Source organism: Lycorma delicatula, chromosome 1 (genome assembly GCF_047948215.1).
Source record: "Lycorma delicatula isolate Av1 chromosome 1, ASM4794821v1, whole genome shotgun sequence".
In the NCBI taxonomy this organism is placed as follows: Eukaryota; Metazoa; Arthropoda; class Insecta; order Hemiptera; family Fulgoridae; genus Lycorma; species Lycorma delicatula.
In genome coordinates, this window is record NC_134455.1 from 121,780,300 (window position 1) to 121,805,865 (window position 25,566).

Consider the following 25,566-nt stretch of genomic DNA (forward strand, 5'->3'; position numbering starts at 1 on the left):
TTTTTGTATGGTAACTAGTTTATAGTGGTTTTGAAATTTGTATAAAATGTTTATTTAGTCCTCTACATAACATGCATAAAATGGGAAGTGAAAGTCTTTTACATAAAGTAAATTTTTAAGGACCAATAAGAAGAATTTGTTTTTAGACTAAAATAAACAATATCACATAAAATGTACACTAGTGAACCAAATTTCATGAAATCAATCATTCTCCTTTTACGTACGATACCAAAACATCATTGTAACTGATGGATTGGGTAAGCTATCTAACATCGGTCAAGCAGTCTTAATGTTTTATAAACAGCGCGATATTTCAGAAAAAAAATGTATTCTTTACGTTAAAAAAATAAAAAGAACTATTTATCTCGCAATAGGGGTTACGATATTTATTTTGTAATAACAGATAAATCTATTACCTCGTTCAAAGACAAAATCTATGAAAAAGATTTCTAGGCAGAATAGTAGAGGTTTGCATAAATGTTTATATTTTTCAATTTAGTAAATTAAAGATACTTTCAAATTTCAAACAGAAAAATACTATAACTTTACGTATTGATAAAGCATAATACTGTTATTTCAATGCTGTTTGATTTTTACTTTCGGATAATTTTCATCAGTCAAGAATGATACTTATCAATAAAAAAGATTTGTGTGTATTTTTTCCATCTACAACTTGGAAACAGCAGGATATTTTATTGCAATTTTCCGATTTTATCATTAATATGGGAGAAAATAATTTCGTTGAAAGATAAAACCCAAACATAATTTTTTTACATACTTAAAAAAATTACGTGCATCAATAATTTTTAATTTTTACTTCCTTATCTTACAACTAGTATGCGTGCTCATAAGAAATACGTCAAGAAAAAAAATCTAAAGTTATAAATCACCTTAAATATTCCGTTTTTATTGTTTTTATTTTTCAGTGATAGCAGTTATTTCTGTCATAGCAAAACGTTTCTAATAAATAGTTTAAAAAAAAAAAACTTAAAAAATTCCTCATTAATAGTTATGTGGAAGAATGAAACAAACTTTGTTACTTTTTGACTTCTTGACATCAGATAGACGTACCTTTAAATATTTGTCTACGTTTTATCGAGCAATGTAAATAATTATTGAGAATTAGCAGATCCGGCAATGCTTCGCTATTGCTAGATTTGAGTATATATTTATAGATTAAATGAACTTAATTGAAAGTTTGATAAAAGATTAACAAAATGAACATTACAGAACTTCAAAAAATTTAACCTTTTCCCATTCTCCTTTTCCTGTATTAATTTCCACCATATTCCCTTTCCCTTTCTCCATTTCCCTTTCCATTACTTCTGTTTTACCTTTCCCTTTCTTTTCCACATTTCTCTTTCCCTTATTTCCCTTTCCAGCTTTCTCTTTCTCCTTTCCATTTCCTTTTTCCGTTTTTACTTTTCTCCTTTTTTCTATTTTCCCCTTCCTCTCTTTTTTCCTTCTCCCTTTTTCACCACGCGTAAATTGATCCAGTATTTTTTTAGTTTACAGCGGACCCACATATCGGAAACATTGAAATGGAATCGTAAAATATTTAGTATATCGTGTGTTGCTTTTACGTCCAACAGATAGTGCTGTTTTTTTTAAAAAAGCATGTTTTTACCTGTCACAGGTGTGGAATATTAGGTATATAAATAGTGCCGGACTCCGTGGCGCGAGTAGTAGCGTCTCGGCCTTTCACCCGGAGGTCCTGGGTTCAAATCCCGGTCATTTTTCATACACGCTACAAATCATTCATCTCATCCTCTGCGGAATGAATTGCTTGACTGCGGACCCGGAGGTAAAACAAACCAAAAAAAGGCATATAAACAGTAGGTATATACAAACACGCGCGTATTCGAATGCAATGTTATGCATTTCAAAGCGATCGGTGAAGAACTTTCGGAGATTTAATATTTTGAATAAACAAACATTTACACTTTTATTTTTATAGATAAAATTAGTATACATTTATGATTTTAATTTGTATTCATTGAGGATATATATTTTTATTCAGATTTGAGTAAATGTTCTTCCAGAAAGTAAATTTTTAATAATATCCAGTTATTTAAATTTTCAAAGAAATACTTAAAATACATTTTCCTAAACAGTTGTAAAATCAGAAAAACTACTTTAATTTATAAAGAAAATGTAAAAAAACAAATAAAAAAAGAATAAACTTACAAATCATCATTATGCTAAGTGTGCTAAGTGTTAGGATTATAATTAAAAAAAAAAAAAAAAAAGTTAAAAGTCGATCAAAACAAATTACATATTTTATTCGCAAATTTAAAAAAAAATGACTTATTGTTTATTTTTAGGTGGATATGTCAGGGCCTGATAGAGTGGTACTGCGTGATGTCAGCCTCAATATGACAGGAAGATATCTTTGTGAAGTATCTGCTGATGCTCCTAGTTTTCACACTCATTTAGTCTCTGCTCACATGAACGTAATTCGTAAGTAATTCTGTATTAAATGTGTTTTAATAATCCAGAATTTATTTAGATGTTTGGTATTCATAGAATTGTTTTTCAACAATTATATTTGATTAATCAGTTGACAGAAAAAACCCTCTTTTTATATTTCTAAATTTTGATATTTATGTTTTCTTATTTAAAGGAAATCAGTAAGATTTAAGAAAAATTACGAGTGAAAAATAAACGGTAATACCCGTTCATTGCCGCTATCCTCTAATACAATTTAAAGATGCTATAGGTTGGATTAACACAAATATTCAATAAAATCAGTTCATTTACGTTGCACAGAATTTTGTTCCATACCAGTGAACGGAATTTTGTTGTAGATTATTGTGAAGCGACCGTTCTGTTTCATAACAGACAGCCTTAACAGTATTGTAGATAACCAATACTACTCTTACTTTCACAACTCTTTTTCTATTTTTTTAATAATTAAATGTGTATGAAACTATCTCCATAATACTGAAAGAATAACGTTTTTACTGAGAGCCAAAGTAGCAATCACTTTTAAATGATATCTATAGTAAAAACAAAAAAAAACGAACAAATTTAACTGAGAGGTAAAAATTTTTTTTAACCATGCTAAGCTACCAATTTTTTATACAATAACTTAAACCATTATAAGAACATTAAACTTGCATTAACAGAAAAAAAGACATAAAACAGAATACTGTATATTTGTATGATTTATTTTTCTTTCTTTTTATGATTTCCGTGTATACAGAGAATAACATTTTTCCGGTATTTTTATGATCTATTCTACTCTGAAAATAATGGAAAAAAAATTATATAAACATATTTCCTAAAATGCTTTGTTTTCGAAGTACGGCTAGTGAAACATTTCAGTTGAATTTCAGCTATCCCGATGAAAAGGTAGTACTGAGATTTTTAGGACGTTAATTAAGTGGCATAATTAGTAGTTTCTAATGGGTTTGATCTAAAAATCTAATAAAATAGGTCCCAGAACCGAATCTGTAGAAGTTTATCTCAAAAACATCTGCTGATACCTGGGGTGAAAGCCGATAAATTGGGGTAAAAGCCCTTGTTTATGTTTAAAGTACAATAACTTTGTTAAATGAGTAAAAAATAAAAAAAATAAAGGATGCCTGCAGAAAAGTTAATTTTGGACAAAATTCTGTAAGATAAGTTGAATAAAACAAAGAAAAGTTGGAATTTACATTAAAAACAGTACATCCCTACATTTGTCAGAAAAGTACCTTTTTAATGTAAACAAAAATCAATTATTTTGGTGATGTAAAAATTTTGTAAAAATAAGGAATACTGTTAAAAATTGCTTTAAAAACAAAATTAAAATTTCATACAATTGTAAAATAAAAATAGATAAACAAAAATTACTTAGATAATTTGTTTAATTAATGATAGAAATTTTGTAAATTTAAAACAAAATTATTATTTCAATGTTAGTAATATAATAACAACAGCTGAATAACAATAATTCTCAGTAGTATATTAGTGTTAAAATCATCCTGTAAGGTAGATTAAGCATATCGGGTACTATGAAATGTGCTGTCGTTAGCGAAGGTTTTCTGAAAACTAGTTTGAAAGTTATTGGTTTGAAACTGAAGAAATGCCGTACTTATTTACAACCTAGAATACGCTGATATAGTACTAATTTTATGTGTGTGCAATGGTAATTCTATAGCTGCTTCTGTAAAATGTGTAATACGTTTCCTAAATCGCAGGATTCCCGTCCCAAAAAAATTAACGCGATTTCTCGCAACCTTCGGGAAACCGGTTCAGTACCAGCTACGAACGATCTGTCCAATCTGTCTATGATGGACAAAACGATCTGTCAATTATTATATCTGTTATTGATGAAATTGTTATCAATGCAATTCAGGGCAGTCCAGTTCAGTACATGACATCTTTCTAAGCGGATCGGAGTTTCGCATTCGATGGTCTGGAGGATATTTAAACAAAACAATTTTTATCCTTATTATAAACAGACAGTTTATCATCTACACCGATGGTTCGCTTCGTTTGGAGTTCTGCAGCTGGTAGAATACAAATCGATAACTCTACTAGTATTTTTTTTTACTGATGAGGAAAGTTTCACTCGAGATGGCGTCAACAACTTACGCAATGAGCATCCATGGGCAGAAGTAAATCTTCATGAAGTAAATCAGAAGTAAATCCATCATGTTAGAATATTGGATTGGAACAAGTTTAAAAGATTTAAGTTAGTCCATGTATTTTTCTTCTTATACAATATATATATATATAAAGGAAATAAATAATATTACAGATTTCTACCTTTGGGCTAAATTAGTTATAAAGGGATAAGCTTTTTGTCTTATATAATGTTTTAGTTTGTGTTTTATGTACGTTATCAAGTTTTTGATTGTAATTTTTATGTCTGTAAATCAAATGTTTAGAAAATGTATATTAACAGTAAGAAAGATTAGTTGATTTTGTTAAATAAACTTGAAATATTTAATAATTTATTTACAAAACTGTTTCTAAGATCCTATTTTAAAAATACGTATATTTTTTAACGTATAAATATATTTTTCAAAAATGAATTGCTCCGTCCGTTATTGTATTTGTTTATGAAGAAGAATAAACTGAAAAAAAATTAATAGTTAAAAATAAATTATACTCCTATCAATCATAAAATTTCTGTTCTGTAGTGAATGTTGTAGTAAACTGGAATACGGATCTGTTTTAATGATTTTGCCAATAAATATCTTAATCAGATGACAGGTATTTCACAGGTAATTAATATCTGAAGTCCTTAGACTAGTCTATTCAGATAATTTTCTGTCATTTAATCACAGTATTAACATACGTAATGATAGAAATTACATTAAACATAGAAATGATTAAATGATAGATTAAACTTGTTCACACTGATAGTATTTTTATTCGACAATTACTTATTAGTTATCATCGTTAGTATGCATATATGATAGATATATGCACTTTTTAAAAAAGTGTTATGCTTTGTAAAGATTTTTAAAAAGTTTCCAAAACTAATTTTTCCTTTTACTCAATCTTTTTTTAATGTATATTTTAAGTCCAAAATTATCTCCTTTTAATTTCCAATTTTTGTCGAAAGCACATTTTAAAAATTTAATAATAGGTACATTAAAAATAACACTAATTTGTCAAAAATTAATTTTGTGATCACTTTAAAATAATTAATCATTTAATTTTTCGGGTGTTGATCGAGAATATACACTTCACAGATCCAGTGGAACTGATTGAAGAGGGAATTAACGGAGATGGGCGTAGGGTGCGAAGAATAGTAAATTACCATCATAGATCTGATATCAACGTTCGTTGAGAAATTTAAACCTCGAGTTTATAAAACTGATAAATTATTCGCTTAAAATATATCACTAACTGCAATGTAACTATTGAAACACCAAGAAAGCCTCCCGGTCTGGTTCAATGCATGATTTGCCAGCAATATAGCCACGTAAAGAACAGCTGAATGCCACTGTTCCGCTACTTCAAGAGTGCGGAGGACTACAAGACCACGGATTTCAAAGAAAGACAAAAGTACTCCCGCCATTTGTGCACTTTGTCAATTGGGCCATCCAGCCAAGTACAAGTGTGGCAGAGTATATAGGAAAATCCTAGAAATGAGACTGAAAAGAAGGGCACATCGTGATTGTCAAAATAATCATGGGCTCCCCGATCGGGAAAACCCCAGTCACATGCTACGAAAGTTGGGAGTAACTGTGAGGATTCTGTGGGTAAACTGGAATAACTGTCTCTAACATAGTATTCCTGGTTCAAAATTTAGGTAGTCTTATAAGCTTATGGTAAGATTTCTAAAAAATATTACTTTAACATCATTGGCCTGACTAATCGGAGAGAGGAGTTAAAGGCTTTGGTCCTAACGAATCTATGGATGACATACTTATCCAGCAGACACACTTCAGTGATTGTAACTATCTTCGACTTCAAGGATATTCTGCACGTACGACAAATTATCCGTATATTAGAAAACATGGAGGTACTGCAGTGTTTATAAAATATCCTTAAGACATCACCAGTTCTATGGATTCAGCAGAGATCAAATTGAATTGTCATCGGCTAAATCCGCTGGATGGGGGCAATTAGATTATATGTGATATACTTTCCTCCCCGCCATGAGATAACGGATGTATTATTTTTGGAGTATTTTGCAACCATAGGTTCCAGATATTTCGTAGGGTTGGCTGGAACGTAAAGCATCCTCACGGGACACTCGATTTGCAACCATTACAACCATCTAGGAAGAAATTTGAAGACCTATACTTTCAAACTGTACTTCATTATGATCTCAGGGTTGCACTCTAAATACTGGCCATCTCCGGCACGGCAAATCGGTCCCCCCCCACCATGGTTGGATTTTCTGTTGCCTGCCTCAAATCCCCAGCGGACGGTAACCTGGCCCGTCTATGTCGTTCCGAGCCCACTCATTAGAGACCGGGTCTCGGTCATTAGCATTGCCTGCCACTACCCACGGGAAGGGGAAGAACTAGACCCGGCTATGCCGTTCCCGGCACCCTCCCCCCTAGACGGGTCTCGGTCTTAACCTTTTCTCCACCTACTGGCTGGATTCCCCATCCGACTATTGTAGGCCGCACACCTAAGCATGTGACCACTCACGGATGGGCCGGTCCACCCTTACCTACTCTGATATCACCTAGAACACTCTTCTTCTCCCCTCTGACACCTTGGCGGTGAGGACTTCGGTCGTAAAGGAGTCAACTTCCTCCAGTTGGCCTCCGAATCTAAAATAAATGTCAAATGATTCTCTACCTGAAGCCCATTAATCCCGGCCGTTCTTCTCTGATTCTGCCGTTCATTACACACAAATATGATATGTTCTGCGTCATCCTCCCCGTCACAATACATGCAACGGGGAGAGGACCTTCTGTGGAATTTGTACAGGTAACTTTCTAAAGCACCGTGCCCCGTAAAACATTGAGTCACGTATTAACCGAGCTCACCGTGCCGCCTGTCAACCAAAGGTCAAGATCCGTGACAGTTTATTTGGTCCACCCTGCTCGGTCCCCTTACCATCACCTCTCCTTCCATTTTCTACGGATCTGCGGTCTCAGCCCTTTCCTTACCGTCAAAACAGAACGTGCATTCCAGGGCTAACAGCTCAATCGGAGGAACCGACGATAGGACGCAAGTCGCCTCATACGAGACCGTACAATATCCTGGGATGACACCAAGGAGAATACTGCTATGAAACTTCTGAAGGTTCACAACATTACGCCTAACGTTTGTAGCAGCGATCCATACCGGGGTCGCATATAGCAAAGAAGGGGCCACCACCGAGACGATGAGTCTCCTCTTCGATGCCCTTGACGCCCTCTGGCTAGCCAACAAAGCATTGATTTACCGAACCGTTTTCCGGCCTTTTCGCAGCAATACAGGACATGGTCTGTGAATTTTTAGGTTTTTGTCCAACAGGGCTCCCAGGTAGCTTATACACGTCCACCTATTTATAGTCACCTATTTATATTTATACCTATATTTATATTTATAGTCACCTATTTATAGTGGGTAGCCACCTACCCTTAAGACAAGGTACCTTTCCGGACGCCGACCAGTAAACATGATGAATTCGCAATTATGTACGGATAGAGCCACACCATGATCACCCAACCACGTATAAACAGTTTGAAGGGCTTGATTTCCTTTTGCTTCCACTTCTTCTTCCGTAGTTCCGCTTACAAGAATGCAGAGATCGTCGGTATAAGCAATCTTTTCAGTTTCCGCCGGCATGAGAAGCCTCAAAACACCGTCATAAACAAGAATCCAGAGGAGGGGACCTAACACTGATCCCTGCGGGAACTTCCCAGCCAAGACTACAATTAGTCGGACCATCCAGAATCTCAGTTCTCATTTGCCTGTCATACAAATATTCTTCGATCTGCCTTCTGATGTAAGCACTGACCCCCTTAGCTGTGAGAGCCGCCATGATGGCTTCCCAGTCCACTGAGCCGAACGCGTTGCAAACGGCCAGTGAAATAATGAGCGGAATCTGCCGCGTTCGCTATGTCCCACTACGTACTCTTCCTGCCCCGGAGACTAACCGCTTGAGCGCCTGCAAAGTGGAACGCCCTCGCCTATGTTACCAGACTTGCTAAACTTCTACTTCACGTTAGGTATACCGTGTCTGTAGATCTCGATTATGAATAGTTACGCATCAACATTCAACTATTCACCTGTTCTGTTCAACTTAAGTTCGTCAATGATAAGAAAGAAGAAGTTCCTTCGTAACAGCAGGACAGACTTGAACTCATATCAAACCTGGACTGAAGAGGGGCTGACCGTACCTGTTCTGTTGAAATGTTCTGATGGTTTGATACAAACAATATTTAATGTCAACCAAAAAAAAATTAAACAGATTATTTAGTGTTATTTGTTGGAGTCAACTTCTAGAACGTAAAACACACGTGTTAGTTTTAAATGTCGGCTTCCTATTACTTTCTGAATTATCAAAGATGGTAAATTACGCATAACATCGGCAATACATGAGAGTGGAAATAAGACTAGGATGAAAGTTATTGTTGTGTACTACATTCAAGAATAAGCAAAATAAGTTGAATAAAATGAATAAAGAAAGTGAAAAGAACGTTGGAGACATTAAATACTAATGGAATATAAATGCTTTGATCCTCTCACTTTAGAAGTAGTAATGAAAGTAATACTAAAGCAAATAGGTAAAGGTAGTCCTGTACCTGTGTATATGAATAGAAAAAAAGGGAAGTATCGGGGGAATGATGAAACATCGTCGGAAAATCGGCTAATTATCTATGAAATGAAATTTCGTCACAGTCTATAATCTTAGGATATAATTAATTAAAAGTTAAAATTTGAATATTTCAAAGATTTAAAAAATTATATTTATTTTGTGGCATTAGACATTATTAACTCTAGTTTATACTATGTATAATGTCATAAATTGCATACATTTAAGTATATTTCATGTTGGTTGTAAATGTATCAAGATATTTCAAAGAAAGAAATTTTTATATACTTTGAATATGGAAAGATCAAATCTAAAAATTTCTCATGCTTAACTACCGTTAACAGGACTCAGAGTTGGATAATTTTTCAGAGGTATTTGATGATTTTCAGTCCCAGATGACCTAAGGTATTAAAAATTAGTGAAGGTCTCGCCAGTTACAAATCTAAAGGTAATATATTCAACAACTTGAAAATTTTTTTTATAAATAATGTATATATACGTATGTGTATGTATAAACACCGAATAAATTAAATGATCTAAAATTTCTTTTACTTTCGGATGTGAGAAACCAATCTTCTTGAACTCTAAAAACTGAGTTTTAGTAATTTATCTTTCATTAGAGATTTATTCGTGTTATGATATGACGTTTCTGTAAAAAAATCTTCACCTAGGTATTTTATTTATTTATTTTTTTTAAATTCAAGGAAGTATATAATCGTCTATGGAGACAAAAACACAGTTGAGATGGATGCCACAAACATGTGTCAGGGAATTCGACTAGGGTGGTCGATAAGCGACGGACGGTGTATCGCAAACATTTTATTTTCTACTTACATAGCGTGACCTTATGTGGCTTTTCTGGATAACTCGTTTCGTGCTTCAAACTCTTTTAGGGCTCATTGACATGCGCCATGAAATAAATTCCATTGGACAATTTAGAATTACATCCTCACGACATTAAAACTTGGATTAATAGTGCTATAAAATAAAACATTCCAGTCTTTTACTTGTAGGAATGAAGTAAAATAATAAACTTTTACTTCATTTGGTCATGATTTAAAAATTTGAATAAATTTTAAAGTAATAAAAAAAAAAAAATTAGAATTTTATTCAAACAGATTAAATATTATTATTTACTGAAAAATTAATTAAGGAATTTTGAGTATAGGAAAAAAACTTTTTCATGCCGTATTATTAATTAATCAGAAATATGTTACTGTACTTTATTACTTTCTTATAACAATCTAACACAGGAATATTCTGTAAACGGAATTTTTTATAAGTTTCCTCGCTTACTAGGAAAATAAAAAAATAAAGTACATCAATTTACTAGAGCAGGAAGGTTTTAAAGATGTAAAAAGCAAAAAAAGGTTTTGTTATAAAATATACACGAAGAAATGTATATTGTGCGTGTCAGTAAGATGCGTGTTTCTACACAAATTCTTCCAAGTTTATTTGATATTCAAAATAAAATAAACTATGAGAATCAGCCAAATATTTATTTATTTTACGTTATTTTTGTAGAGTACTATTATCACTCCAGTAATAAAATGTGAATATTCTACTGGGACACGTGAAAGATTTTTCATGTAAAAGCAAATTGAAAATAATTTTTTTTTTTAAAGTTTTAGGTTTTATGTATTAACTAATAATAGATTATATAAATGAAAAAAATTAATGTACCCTTTTATGAGTCGATTGATTAAAGCATTTCTCCAGTTGTTTTGTTATTGTTTAGTGCCAACGTGTTTTCTAGACACTACTTTTTCGATTTTTGTTCCGTAACAACGTATTCGACCTTTAAAAAACAAAAAATAAATAAACAAGAATAATTCTATGGGTAAAATTAAGTAACAGAAGATATATAATTCACTATATTTTTCTTTCGTTAAGAATGTAAAATAACTTACCGGTTTCTTTCTATTTAAATTTGTCTTCATTTGGAAACTACATGGAGGTTCATCGTCATACATTACTGCAGTTCTGGATGAGACTTTATACAATATGAAATAAATTATTTATACAGTAATTAAATATTATTGTTTATTTACATCAATAAATTAACCATGAGAATTTACAAATTTTACCATAGTTTATCCATGAATAATCAAACAAAAATTTAATATATTTTTTAAAATATTTATTCTATGATTTTTTTTTTAAATTTAATATTCTTTTTCCACTTTACTTCAATTCTCACAATTAGATAACTTTACGAAAAAATTTGAAGAGAAGTCAAAGTTCTAATAAAAATGCACAGTAGACGGCTATCTCTGAAGTGCAAAGTTAAAGAACAAAACTAAGGTTTCATTAGTTATTCAAAAGTTTTCTATTCCATTCCGTCGACAAGCTCTATAAACAGACTGGACATCTATTGAATTGTTAATAAAAACAGTTTTGTGACAACATAATAAAACCTTTAAAAGCTTTAAAAGGCTGTATTTAAACCAAATTATATTAGCATAAAACAAAAGTTTTAAAAATACGGAATTCTTGTTTGAGTTTTACATATTTTAAGGGTAGTTTTTTGTTTAAAATATATACGTATATTATACTAAAATATGAATAGATCGTAAATATTCAACTGTTGTCAAAGGCATAAGCAGTGATGCTCACGTAAAATAAATCTTATATTGCACTATACTGAAAGACAAAGGTGTATGCGTAAATATACTAAGTAGGAAATTTAAAGAAATAATTCATGAACTTCATTTTAGCCACTATTTTAATCACGTAATAATTTTAATTTCAATCAAATTAACCTCAAAAGTTATCGATAACACTAAAAAGTTTATTATTTCCGACCTGTATGAAATTTTTCAGAGTGACGCTGATTTCTAAAGATATGTACTTATAATAATCAACCAGTAATAGATTTAACCTGCCTATTAGCGATGCTAAACGAGACTATGTTCGTGCATTGAAACACATTTCATACGAATGCGTTAATACTTTCACAAATATAATTGTTTCTTGTAGTTAAGTAAGGCGGGTTACGAAGTATTTAATTTTTCTTTCAAATGTAACATAGAATAAATCTTTGCAGACATTTTTTTTTCTGAACTAATTAAATCCGTATTACGATACACACTACCTTATTTGGAATTTTTATGGAAATATTTATAATATTATAAAATAATTAACAGAGTGTAAAATTCTGTAATTCTTTTATTTACAAAACCTAAATCTAATTACACGAATAAATTATACTGTTATTGATTACACGAGTCTACTTGCTATTTAATTAACACAGTTAACTAACAATCTTACAACTCTACTATAAAATTTAGTTGGAAAATTAATTAAAAACCGAACAATAAAATAAATAATAGATGCGCAATAAAGATTAATTATTTTGAGGTTAGTTCCTTAATTGTTATATAATCTATATAAATAAAAGTGTAAATGCTGTTTGTTCAAAACCTTAAATCTAGGTAAGTTCTTCCTCCATTGATTTGAAATTTTGACATAACGTTGCATTCGAATACACGTGTGTTTTTATATACCTACTTAAGATGTCACACCTGTGGCAGATAAACACATGCTTTATTTTAAAAAAACAGTGCTATCTGTTGGACGTAAAAGTAAAACACACTATATTAAATATTTTCCGGTTCCATTTCAATGTTTCCGATATGTGTGTTCGCCATAGACTAAAAAACCATTGGACCGATTAAATCGGGGGGGGGGGGGGAAATGGTGAAAGGGCAAAACGGAAAAGGGAAAAATCGAAAAAGGTAAAAGGGAAGAATGAGAAAATGGAAAAAAGAAAAAAAGAGAGAACTGGGAAAAGGAAAAACGGGAAAAGGAAATGGAAAGGGAAAGGAAAAAAAGAAAAGAGTAAAGAAGAAAAAAGGAAGCGGGAGAGGGAAAAGAAATGGGGGAAGAAAAGGGAAAGGGAAAGGTTAAATTTTGTGAAGTTCCATGATGTTCATTTTTTTATGTTTTATCAAACTTTCAATTGTGTTCATTTAATCTAGCAATAGTGAAACATTGCCGGGTCTGCTAGTTCCAAATAAATACACATCTTACAAATATCTTACTTTAATCGTTTTAATGTGTGTATGACTGGTCGTATGAATGAACCACATAAAAGATATACATCATTTTTTTAATTGATAATCATATCATATCATATGGGTATCATTAGGTAACAGATTTACCAGTCTATTCATCATCATTCTCTTTATTTAGTTTATTTTTCTTATTATTATGTATTAATATCTTCATATTATTGGAATACTATTTATTAAAAATCCCAGATATTAGAATTAATTCTCAAAAATAAATATACAGGCATTTTTAAAATATTGTTATATAAAATATACATCATTTTAAAATTATAAAAATGTTAGCATTTTTTTCGGTTTTTTTTTTTACAAAATAAAGCATCAAATTTTCAAAGATAATCTACATTTTTACATTATTCTGACTTGTAAGCATATTTTCCCAAAATTTATTGAACGTTCATCAAACATTAAATAATCCTCAGGAATTAGAGCAATACCATAAGTTGGAAATAATATACGGAATCAACAAAACAACACAAAAGATAAAAACTGGAGAAAATTAAATATTATTATGTTAACAGTAACTTATTTCTTGTAACTGAGTAAGCATTCAAATCTAGAAAATGAACACAGTTACTTTCCAAAAGAAAATAACTATTTTAGATTTTTTTAATACAACGACTGTTTTGTCCTAACTTTTTTAGAGTTGTCTACTAGAAAATTCTTTGTTTCTTCTACCAAATCCTAATTTTTAAATTAAATTTCGAATATAATCGATGAGTTACTTTATCAATATAAAAGAAAAAAGTAACCTTTTCCTATTACGAACTGTAAATTACGAAAAAAAGTAATAAAGTAGTCGAGTTTTACAAGTAATAATTTTAATTTATAATAAGTCTTTGTGGAACCAAAATCTATGTTTTATTACATATAAAAAATGTAATTTTAAATCTTAGTTACTAATTTAGTTATTTAGTAAATATTAGTCACACGACAAAAAAAAAAAATTACTGAACGACTACTTTTGAATATAACACAGTTACTTCGTTATCATTAGGAATGACTGATTACCCAAAGCACAGATGGTTGAACAGATAAAACTGGATAATCTCAGGATGCAGGGGCGTCGGTTAGTAATTCTACGCGTCTACAATATACGAATGACAATGTTTGGTCAGTTACATAATTATTAACAATAATGTAATAAATTACATAACTTGATAGTACAAATTTGTACATGATAATATCCGAATTTTATTTTTAACAAAATTATTTTACCAAACAGAACTTCTGAAACCAATCAAAAATCAGAAAACAATTCTTGAAGCCAAAAATCCCCCACATCTACGTATTACTGAACTTGGAGCAAAGTAAGTTCATAGGATGATCTGAAATCACACAAAAGATTTTCACAGAAATAAATTGAAATAATAATAATAATAATAATAATAATAATAATAATAATAATAATAATAATAATAATAATAATAATAATAATAATAAGATAAACTAAAGCATTGAAATTTTTTTATATTTCTCATTTCCTTATGCATTTTATCATTTATAATCTACCACCTGATCACAGACAATTTTCCCATACGTGATCGCTCCATTTCTATTAATCCTGAGAGCTTCTAAAGTAATCACAGATGTATTTTCTTCATCCAGTTTTTCACTTAAATATTAGATTATGATAATCATAAAAACTTTTAATTTGTCACCCCCAGATATAACTCAAGCAGAAATAAAATATTGGTTATTCTTTTAATTTGTCTGTTTTAAAAAAAATAAGTATAGCTGTACTTTTTTACCTGATACTTCATACTTTCTCTCCCCCCTCTAAACATGATTGCATACATTGTGCTATTATTAACTACAATAAAACCAAAATGCTAAATTTTGAATTAGGTAAAAAAAAAACGAAATCATTATAAATTACCTTGCCTCTTTTAAACGATATTTTATTGAAAATTCATTTAAGTGATATGGTTGAATAATACTTTTATAAACTAATTAGAAAAATATGATTTTTATCTCTTTTTGTGAACGCATTTATAGCAACTTTGGTAAGACTTTTCTAAAAACTTTTATATATGTTAATATATTAATTTTCATGGTAAAGTCATGAAATATAACCTAGTTTTAATACTTTTGAATAGTTACTGGAATAAACCCAAAATTATAATCTTTTTTAAAAACCTCTTAAACCTAGTAATTTAAGGAATTCCATGAACTATAGGTCACCATAAAAGTAAACGAAATAATATTTTTTTTTTTAGCAGTAAGAAAAGAGTGAAAAACAATTTTTTTTTAGATGGTTGAGTTTTAATTAGTAATTAGAGTAATTTAATAACCAATCTTTATAATACCACAGAAAGAATTAAACAAATAGGGTACGAAGTAAAATAAATGTAAAAAAGAAATCGTTCAGTAAAATGTTGTTGAAAGTTTAAATTAAGTTGGATAGTTCTAACAAATTTTTTAAAGCTGACTATATTTAGTACACAAAGATTTTCATATGGTTTATATTTTGATCTAAAAATATAGTACTTTTATTAAGGGTGCTGATAAGTTGGATTCTTAAAAAAGTGAAAATTGCCAAAGTATCCTGTATCTTGTAGCCGCTTTCTTTTTTTCTGTACGAATATTCTTTACTTCCATAAAAGTATCTTTTTTCAGCTTGGGATTTCATTACTGCTACTAAATTTCTCATGTTAGAATTAAAAAAAAAGATATAAAAAAGGAAAATATGTTAAAAAAAGTTTGATTAATAGACATTGTTCCGTTCCATCTTGAGCCGGTTGGTGTTGCACTCTGGCATCTACTAGCACTGGCCGGCGAGTTAGTCTCGTACGATAATTCCCACCGGGTGCGGTCGTGTTTTCATTTCAGTCCAAGGGGACTCATAGTTTCTTCATAATTTTCAAATTCAATTATGACTAAAGTGTCATATATTCTTAAGTTTAATGTAACTATTGTAATTCAATCAAAATGTCAAGGGTGACAAGAAATTAAATATAACGATTCAAGAGAAACATAGCGTTGCTGCATTTCATCATCTACCATCTCATCAAAAATACAATCCACACTAGCTCTAAATTCTACCAGACATTTATATCTATGTATTATTTCGTATATAAAAATACATATATTGTGCATCATTTTTTAAATATGTGATTGATAAATTCTATTTCAAAATTAACTATCGTTGCGTTTTAATAGGCTATTTGCAATGTATTCTTGTTTATCTAGGAAATTTTGTGAGGTTTATTCGCTGGAAATATATTTACATAACAAGTTTCAGTCTTTAGATTATTCAAGTATATTCAATTATCGAGGTAGAAAACAAATGTTTATTTTATATCGTTGCTATGCTTTTCTGTAATGTCCACTAACGAAACCCTATTTACAGTATATTAATTTAGGTAATTAATCGTAACAGACTTTATATATTTTAAAAATAATTTATTAAAAGGAATATTTTCTTCGTAAATCTATTTAGAAATATAGTGAGACCTGTATATTACCTATTAATGGTTTATTAGACACTTAAATTGACTAATTATTTTGTTTATTTTTAGCTGTTAGGAATGTATACTTATATCGTTAAATATATTTGAGGTAATACAAATATAATTAAATTAACTATTGGTCTTAAATGACCAAATCTCCACCGATACAAATAATTAAACTACACTTCCTCTTTACTAAAAAACATATCTTTATATATTCAATATTTAAACAATTATCAATGTAGTAAAATATCACCAAATCAGTAAAACCTAATTAATTGATGTTATATTGAGGGAATATGGAAATTATAATAGAAAAAGTTTCTCATTTAATAATGAAATATAAATAATGCAATTTAACCTTATTAGCATATAAATAAACTATTAAATTATTGTATGCATTGCAAATGAAGGAAACAGAACGTTCTATCAAGCAAATAAAATAATGAAACTCGTTGAGTGAATTAATTGTTCCTGATTTTCAGAAGTCGTATTTTGACCTTGAAGACATCCTTCAATTTTACTGGTATCAAAACACCCATAATGATTATAAAAGTTGAAAACTTGTTCACACTTGTTTTGCCATTCAACTTTGTATTTTTTATCTGAATGCACTCATTCATTGGCATTTAGGATTACAAATCTTGAGTGTATTATATTGGTGAAAATAAAATTTCATTACTACTACAAACATATTATGCATGCAATTTTAAAAATATCCAGAAAAATAATAGAAATAATACTTGGCAGAAAATATAGGAGGGTTGTTTTAGCTTTATCGAAAATAGAGTCATACTTTTACATTAGAAATTCAATAATCTATTTACTGGTGTATAGATGAATGAATAAATGAACGCAAAAGAAAATAATGAAAATAAGAAGTATAGGAAAAAAAGGAAGTATTCTGTAGGGATATAGAATTTATAACTTTCAGGCTGCTAGGTGTAGAAGGGAACTGAAACTATTGAGAAATACGGCTTTTGGGAAATGGCGTTTAGGATCAAAATACGACACTATGTTCAGCTCTTCGATGAATCCTTCACAAAACACTGAAAAAATTGCTGTCTCGCTCTCGTTTCTCTTTATTTTTACCTCTTTCCTTGCGGTGTGTATGTGTGTTTGTGCGGTCGCGAGCTTCCGTGCGTGTATTTCTTTGTTTATAATTTTATAAATTTTATCGAAGATAAAGACATTTTTTTAATAATTGAGTTAATTATAATAGTCAACTCTGTATGGATAAATTCATATCTAACCAATAGAGAAATATAGGCAAAATCCATTAAATGTTAATAATATTTTAAATTATAGGCTAAACAGACAAATAATTGCACTAAAACGATGTTTTATCAAAAGAAAAATTGATGAAAAATAACTGATTTCAGCTGCTCTTAATGGATCCCCAGAGCTGACAATGGAGAAAGGACGATATGCCCTCGGTGATGTTATCAGAGGAAATTGTTCGTCTCCACCTTCTAAACCAGCAGCTAACGTAACTTGGTACATCAACGAGGAAAAGGTATGTATTCATCTTGTTAAATATTAAAAAAATCCACAAATAAAGTAAAATTCACTGCAGTGTACAAAGCTATTTTAAAGAACTGGGTCAACATTGTTTAAAGTGCATGTTGGATTCCTCATTTTAATTTAATTTTTGTATTAATATAATTTTCATTATATTCTCAAGTAATATTTAATAACTTGATTTGTGAAAAATTATTATTATCCTACCTACCAGTTATCAATGTTTAAAAGTAAATTTCTGGGTAAGATATTAAAACTAAACAAATATAAAATTAAACAGCTAACGCTATCTATTAGATCAGAAACTTTGACAATTGCAAACATTTATTACAACACTGAAGTTTGTTTGTTGCACGGAAACAACTACTTATGTACAACACAAAACAGAATAAAACCGTGTATGGTTTGGAACTACGTTAAATGTTATATATCCGCATTTTAAGTGAAAAAGTTCTACTGCATCTATTTTGTTGGGAAGTGAGAACTGAAAAAAAAGAAAATTATTTATAATACTGAGTAATATTTATGTAAACGATTTAATTAATTATAATGTTAAAGAAATATTTTCTTTCACTTGGTAGATACTTACCAATTAGATAATTATTTTAAAACAGAAACTATACATTGTATTAATATTTGTAATAGCATTTTTACCTATGAAATGTTATTGTACCAATAGGAACGAAAATATTGAATTTAAAGAAACCACATACATGTACCATTTGTAAATTCTGTATTAACGATACGTTTATAAATAAATAATTAATTTTTGCGTGATTATTAAGCTCAAATACTACATAAAAATGAAGTAAAGTACTAAAAGGAAAAACAACTAGTTTTGCAAAGAATTGGGATTAATAGTCAATAAAAAACAAACTTACTTTTACAAATTTTCCACTCAAAGTTTTAAAAACTACAAATAGAAAATTTAACAGAACAAACATTACACTATTGAAATAAAATTAAAGAATAGAAACAGTAAGAAGTTGTTAATTCACCACGTAATTCAGGCATGTCATACGAGGGTAAATCAATTAAAATAATGTAGTTATAAATTTTATTACAAATTTGAAACCTACATGTACATCATTTTTCATAATAATCCCCTTGCATTTCAACACACTTCGTCCATCATTACACAAGCTTCCAGATGCCCACATAAAAGTAGGTTTTCCGTTGAGCTGCGAGCCAGGAATGCACCGCTTCTTTCACTGCTTCGTCCGAGGTAAATCGACGGCCCCTTAACGCCTCTTTGAGTGGACAAAACAAGTGGTAGTCAGAAGGGGCAAGATCAAGGACTATACGTAGGATGAGCCAGTACTTCAAAGTTGAGTTTCTGAAGCGTTTCAGCAGTGTGGGGAGCAGTATGTGGACGGGCATTGTAGCGGAACAACACAACACATTTCGACAGCAGTCCTCGGGGTTTGCTTCAAACTGCAGGCTTCAGCATGGCAGTAAGCATCTCACTGTAACGCGCACTGTTTATTGTCGTACCCCTTTCCTCCTAATGTTCCAGTACTGGGCCTTGTGAGTCCCAAAAAACCGTAAGCATCAGTATTCCTGTGGATGGTTGGGTCTTGAACCCTTTTTTTGCAGGGCGAATTTGGATGTTTCAATTCCATACTCTCCGTTTACTCTCCTGCTTATAATGATGGATCCACGTTTCGTCACCAGTGAGATGATTCTGTCTAAGAAGATGTCCCGTTCGTTACCATAGCAATCCAAATGTTGTTGGCATATGTTCAAGCGCGTTTGTTTATGCGACTGTGTGAGTTGTTTTGGGACCCATCTTGCATAAGCTTTATAAAACCCAAAGCTGTTGTGGATGATTTCGTAGGCAGAACCGTGACTAATTAGCATCCGATTTGCTACTTCATCAATAGGTACTCGTCTATTTAAATAAACCATGTCACGTGCACGCTCAATGTTTTCCTCCTTTGTGACGGTAAACGGTCGTCCGACTTTTTCGTCGTGCGTAACACTTGTGCGACCGTTTTTGAATTTTTCAATCCATTCGTAGACACTCCATTGCAGCAACACATTGTTCCTGTACTGTACCGAAAGTCTTCCATGAATTTCAGCCCCTGATACACTTTCCGAACACAAAAAACGGATCATTGAACGTGCTCTTCTTTAGTGCAAACAGAAAGCGGAGCAGCCATGGTTAACGGCAGGGCAACGATAATGGAACTATCCTAGCAGCACCCAACCTGCACTGACATAACGACAATTAAACCATGCATGCGTCATAACTATAGGTCTACTTCGGTCTTCATTTAATTTGAATTAATTTACTTCTCAAATTACTTGTATTTACTAAATGTAAAGCTAGAAGGTACTGCTGATCCTTCAGGATAATTCGTTACTACTGTTGTAACCAGCTTGGTCGGTTTAGAGAGAAATACACTATCATTTTAAAACCTTCCTCGATATTTACTAAACTTTCTTTAAAAAACAGTATTTATGTTTTGTATAATTAATAGATTATTTTAAAACTAATAATAGATATTAATTTTAATTTTTTTTCGATATAACAATAAATTTGTGTTTTCTAAACTATATTATATTAACCTATTTGTAGCCTTTAATACCTATGATACCAGAATTATTGAAGTTTAATTTCATACATGAATCAGAGTATTTATACATATAGTTTTGACCTGATTTTCACTTAAAATCCCTTATTCACTAGACATTATAAATGATTCTTTTCAAAACGTATAAAAATTAATCAAATTGAAAGTTGTCATTGAAATTTGAGGATGATTTTACTCCATTATTTGGTGAATAATAAATCTTAAAGAAACAACTATCGTATTATGTTGAAAAAAAAAAGTTATAAATTAACTATTTTGTTTAACAAATTCGGGTATATCAGTTTTCTGAATATAAGTTATTTATTAGACAATTTTATTATACCACAAATCTCAAAGTTAGGAAATTGACAATTGTCAGTTGAGGATGTAGCTAAACGTCATTCGCTATTATGGGTATGTTTATTTCAATTTGTGACCAATTGTTTTGATTTGTATTTGTTGTTTATGAATTAATTGTTATAACGAATCATGAAGAACAGACTCAGCTAAACACAGCGATTTACAAGAATGAAATATTAGCAATGCCTACTTATTAACGAGAAATAAAATCAAGATGTCTCCATGATGAAAATAAATTTTTAATGTTTGCTCTCTAATAATTACATTATAACGTGTCAACTACTAGGGGTTTTCTTTACTTCTTTACTTATAAGCTAAGGATTTATATTCGTAAAGAAATTTAGGTAAAGAAGGTAAAGAAAATAAATTGTAAACAACTTTATCGAAATTTTTCTGAAATTTCAAATGGAAATTCTTTTTAGGGGTTTTTTGTAGAAGTTGGTGTGAATTAATTAATGTTAATGGAAAATTTTGGAGTGATAAAGGTTAAATAAATTTTTTAACAATTTTCGTATCAAATATATTTTCTTAATCTAATATCACTTTCCGGGTAATAAATAAGATCTGAATTTTAAATGAACACCTGATATCTTATAAAATTATAATCCTGCAGACGTTTAACAGATCTTAAAAAAATGATTAAGTATTATGAAATGATAATAGAGGATACATATTTTCATGTTTTCTAGCTCTAAATTAATGGGATGTGTATTGAAATGCAAAATTAAAATTTTAAATTTAAAAGGCTTCAAAGTAGATTTAAAATAAAAAAAATAAATATTTTTAAAAAATACTACTAACTAATAAAACCATTAATATGCATTTATATTTGGGAAAGAAACACAGAAATTCAAGATAATTACGCATAGAATTACAAATTTTTATCATGTAAGCGTAAATAATGTGTTTTGATTGGTGCAATGTTAAGAGAAATTACTTAAAAAGAACATTTTAGAGTAATTAATAAAAAGGGTAACGTTTTAAGAAGGTGAGATTTTGGAAACTGAAAAGTAAATTGAAGCCACTTTTTATCGAATTAACTTAAAAGGCTGGAAGAGAAACCCTGAAAAGAGGAAACAATAGGATAAGGTTAAATGCAATCAAATATACTACGTAACTGAGGTAGCAGAATGAAAACAAAAAAATGGTTAAAATACGTGATGAAAGTGAAAGGTCTGAGAGTTTTTTGGGAGATAGCGGAATGAAATATAAAGAAAAAAGAGAGAAGTACAGGAATTGTATTAAGATTGTTTAATTACATTCTTGAAAAACAAAAGATAAATTTAAATAAAAATAACAATGTATATAATTAAAAACAAAAACTGAGGAGAAGTCAAACCATAAGTATTAATAGTTATAATTTTACTTTTGTTGGGTAGAAAGTACATTAAGAAATGTTGAATTATAATTTTTTTTTAAAAGAAAATATTATCTTCCTTTTATTGCATCTCCCACTAAAATATGCTTATATAAAAGATGCGGAATTAAATTAAAACTAAAGATTGTTAAAAAATATTTTCATTAAATTCATTTTGTTTTTCTATAATTTCACTCATTTTTATTTTTGTTCATCTCCGTAATTACGTAAGACTAAATAGAAAATAAAACCTAACTAGATTCAGTAAAAATAATTGTTGATATTTATTTTCTATTTACTGGCAAGGAAGAAATTAAAATTAAAAAAATTAGTAACTAAGGCAAAATATTTATTACAATAATTTTCAATTATCATTTATTAACTTTTATGAATTATATATATATATATTTCACTTTTTTATAGCTCAAGTAAGAATATATGTTGTTAAAAATTTTTGCCAATATTAAAAAAAAAAAAAAATACTAGTTAAAAGATCAAATTTTATTTAACTAGTTGATATGAAATTATATTTAATGGTTTTAAGAATGATTTTCATTGAGAAATAAAATTTTAGTGAAATATTAATAAAAGGAATTTTCCTGAGGGTTGTGATGAAATAGCATTTGAACTCTTCAAAGTACTAAGAGAGACAGGAAAATTGTTAATACTAGACCTATGCAGTGGAATACTTGAAGGAGGGAAGTGGCTGGAGGACTTGCGAGATATAGTTATAGTACCAATAGAAAAGAAATACAAAGAAATGAGAAAAACATAGAACGATTAGTCTAATAATGCAATCAAATGCAGCTAAGGTACTGTTAAGTGTTCTAAATAACAGGGTATACAATAAATTGTTTGAAAATATTGAGGAAGTACAGTAAGAGTTTAGAAAACATGTTGGAATACGGGACCCTATAGGGCTGCTAAGAGTAATAGGTGAGAGATACATGGAAAGGAGGCGGAGAGTGTATCTAGCATTTGCCGACGTAGTAAAACGTTTGACAGTGTTAGATGGAATAAATTTCTGATAATTTTGGAAAATAAGGAAGTTCTCAGGGAAGAGAGGCGCCTAATAAAACGCTGCATTATAACCAGAGAATAAAAGCGAGGGAAGGATACGAAATTACAGGAAAATAGGGATTGGAATGCTGCATGTCGGCAACACTGTTTAGTATATGTCTGGAAGAAATAATTTAATGCTGTCTGAATGGGAAAAGAAGAATAAAGATAGAGTGAAGAAGAATATAATGGATACATTTTGCTGATGATGTGGCGACACTGGCAGAGAGCCCAAGTAAACAACATGAAATTCTTGATGACTTAAATGAAGCTTGCAAAACTCAGGGTATGAGGATCAAAAAAAGAAGAAAAAAGTATGGTATGAAGTGGAAAAAGGAGAGGATGAAGATAGAAAATGAGGTTTTAGTGCAGGTGAACAAATTTTAGCACTCAGGGAACTACATAACTGATGACCTGACTTGCACAGTAAAACTTAAAACAAGAATATTAAGAAGTAAGAAGTAAGCAGCATTTACTAATGCTGCTTACAGCAGCATTAACTGCTATTAGGAAAAGACTGCTATGTGGAAAATTAACTTTAGCGTTAACGTAGAAAAAAGTAATTTTTTTATTTGGAGTATGATGCTCTATGGAGCTGAAAGATGGAGGATGAGAAAGCAGACAGAATACGAATTGAGGCTTTTGAGAAGTGGATGTGGGCAGAATTATTTCAGATGGCAAGACCATGTAAAAAATGAAGTATTTAGCATGATCGGAAAGAACAAGAAATTCTAAATAATTGAATACAGGAAATGGAACTGGCTAGGAGAATGTACGAAAATATGGTGTTTATTAGTGGATGCGATAGAATGCCTGGTGAATGGAAGGAAAGGAAGAGATTTCTAATAGTGGATGGGATTATGGGAAAGGGAAAATTTAGTAAAACAAAGAGGTTAGAAAAGGATAGTACAAGAGGAGAGCGGCAGCCGTGACAGGACCTATTCTAATGTCAGACACTGTGAATGAATGAATCCAGTAGAACAGATAAAATACTAATCCGGATTAAGGAATTTCATATTGTTTAGTTTAATTAATTTTTTTTTCGCAAAATAAATTTAAAAAAGATTTTTTTGTAATCCTACTTGACGTGTTAATTTTTATTAATAAATATTTAACCAATTTACATATCACAAAATGCTTCCGTATTACTCGTAATCAGGTCCCAAATATTACTACTTCTTGTGGTATTTCAAGGTATATACCTTGAAAGGTTAGATTTTTTATGATTAGTTATATGGAAGATACAGTGATTAATGATTAAGTGAGTAAAATTACGATCTTTAGCTTTTATAAAGAATAAAGAATTGAAAACCTACTTTCTAATTCGCACATATATTTACATTTCATTCTTGTTTCTTTTTAATAATTTACTTATTTGAAGCTGTTAATTTATAAACTGTTATGGTTTATATAATTATAATAATATAGCACCTTCTTCTTTACTGTGTCCATATCCAAGCAAAAATTAATTATATTTTTTTTCACTTCGTTTGAAATATAATTGTAGATTTAAAAAAAATGGGCGTGCGTTTAAAAATGCTTAATATTCAGTAGAATAAAAGGAAAATTAAATGATCAAAACTGTTTAAAATTATTTTTAAATAATATTTTTGAATATTGTAATTATAACTCTCACTGGTTATAATATCCTGACTATTTAAGGCTATTTTACGTTAGTGTGCAATAGGAAACGGTTATTGATTTTGTGAATAACTACAAACAGCTTCTGCCTCACTATTCTTCTTTCTGTAATTAATTCCTCTCTCTATCCTTTCTCTTTCATAACAATAAAAACAGCACACACGAATAAATGTGAGTGATAAACGTTTCTATATTTTAATATATTTACTAAAAAATATTATTAAAACCTAATATCAGAGATTAGAAATTTTTTTTTGTTTTACTATGATTTCAAATTTATTAAACAAAAAAGTAAAGTTTTAGATGTTATAAATGATGATTTAGC

The 25,566-nt window shown here is 30.1% G+C and overlaps 1 protein-coding gene across 1 annotated transcript in view; it reads left to right on the top strand.

The window, feature by feature from the left end:
* The window catches only part of LOC142321793 (uncharacterized), a 159,112-nt gene that overhangs the window by 89,571 nt on the left and 43,975 nt on the right, over positions 1 to 25,566 (top strand). Inside the window, exons 3-4 of the mRNA XM_075360191.1 lie at positions 2,325 to 2,460; positions 18,110 to 18,243. Of these exons, the coding sequence (XP_075216306.1) occupies positions 2,325 to 2,460; positions 18,110 to 18,243 (270 nt within the window). The remainder of the gene's footprint in view (positions 1 to 2,324; positions 2,461 to 18,109; positions 18,244 to 25,566) is intronic.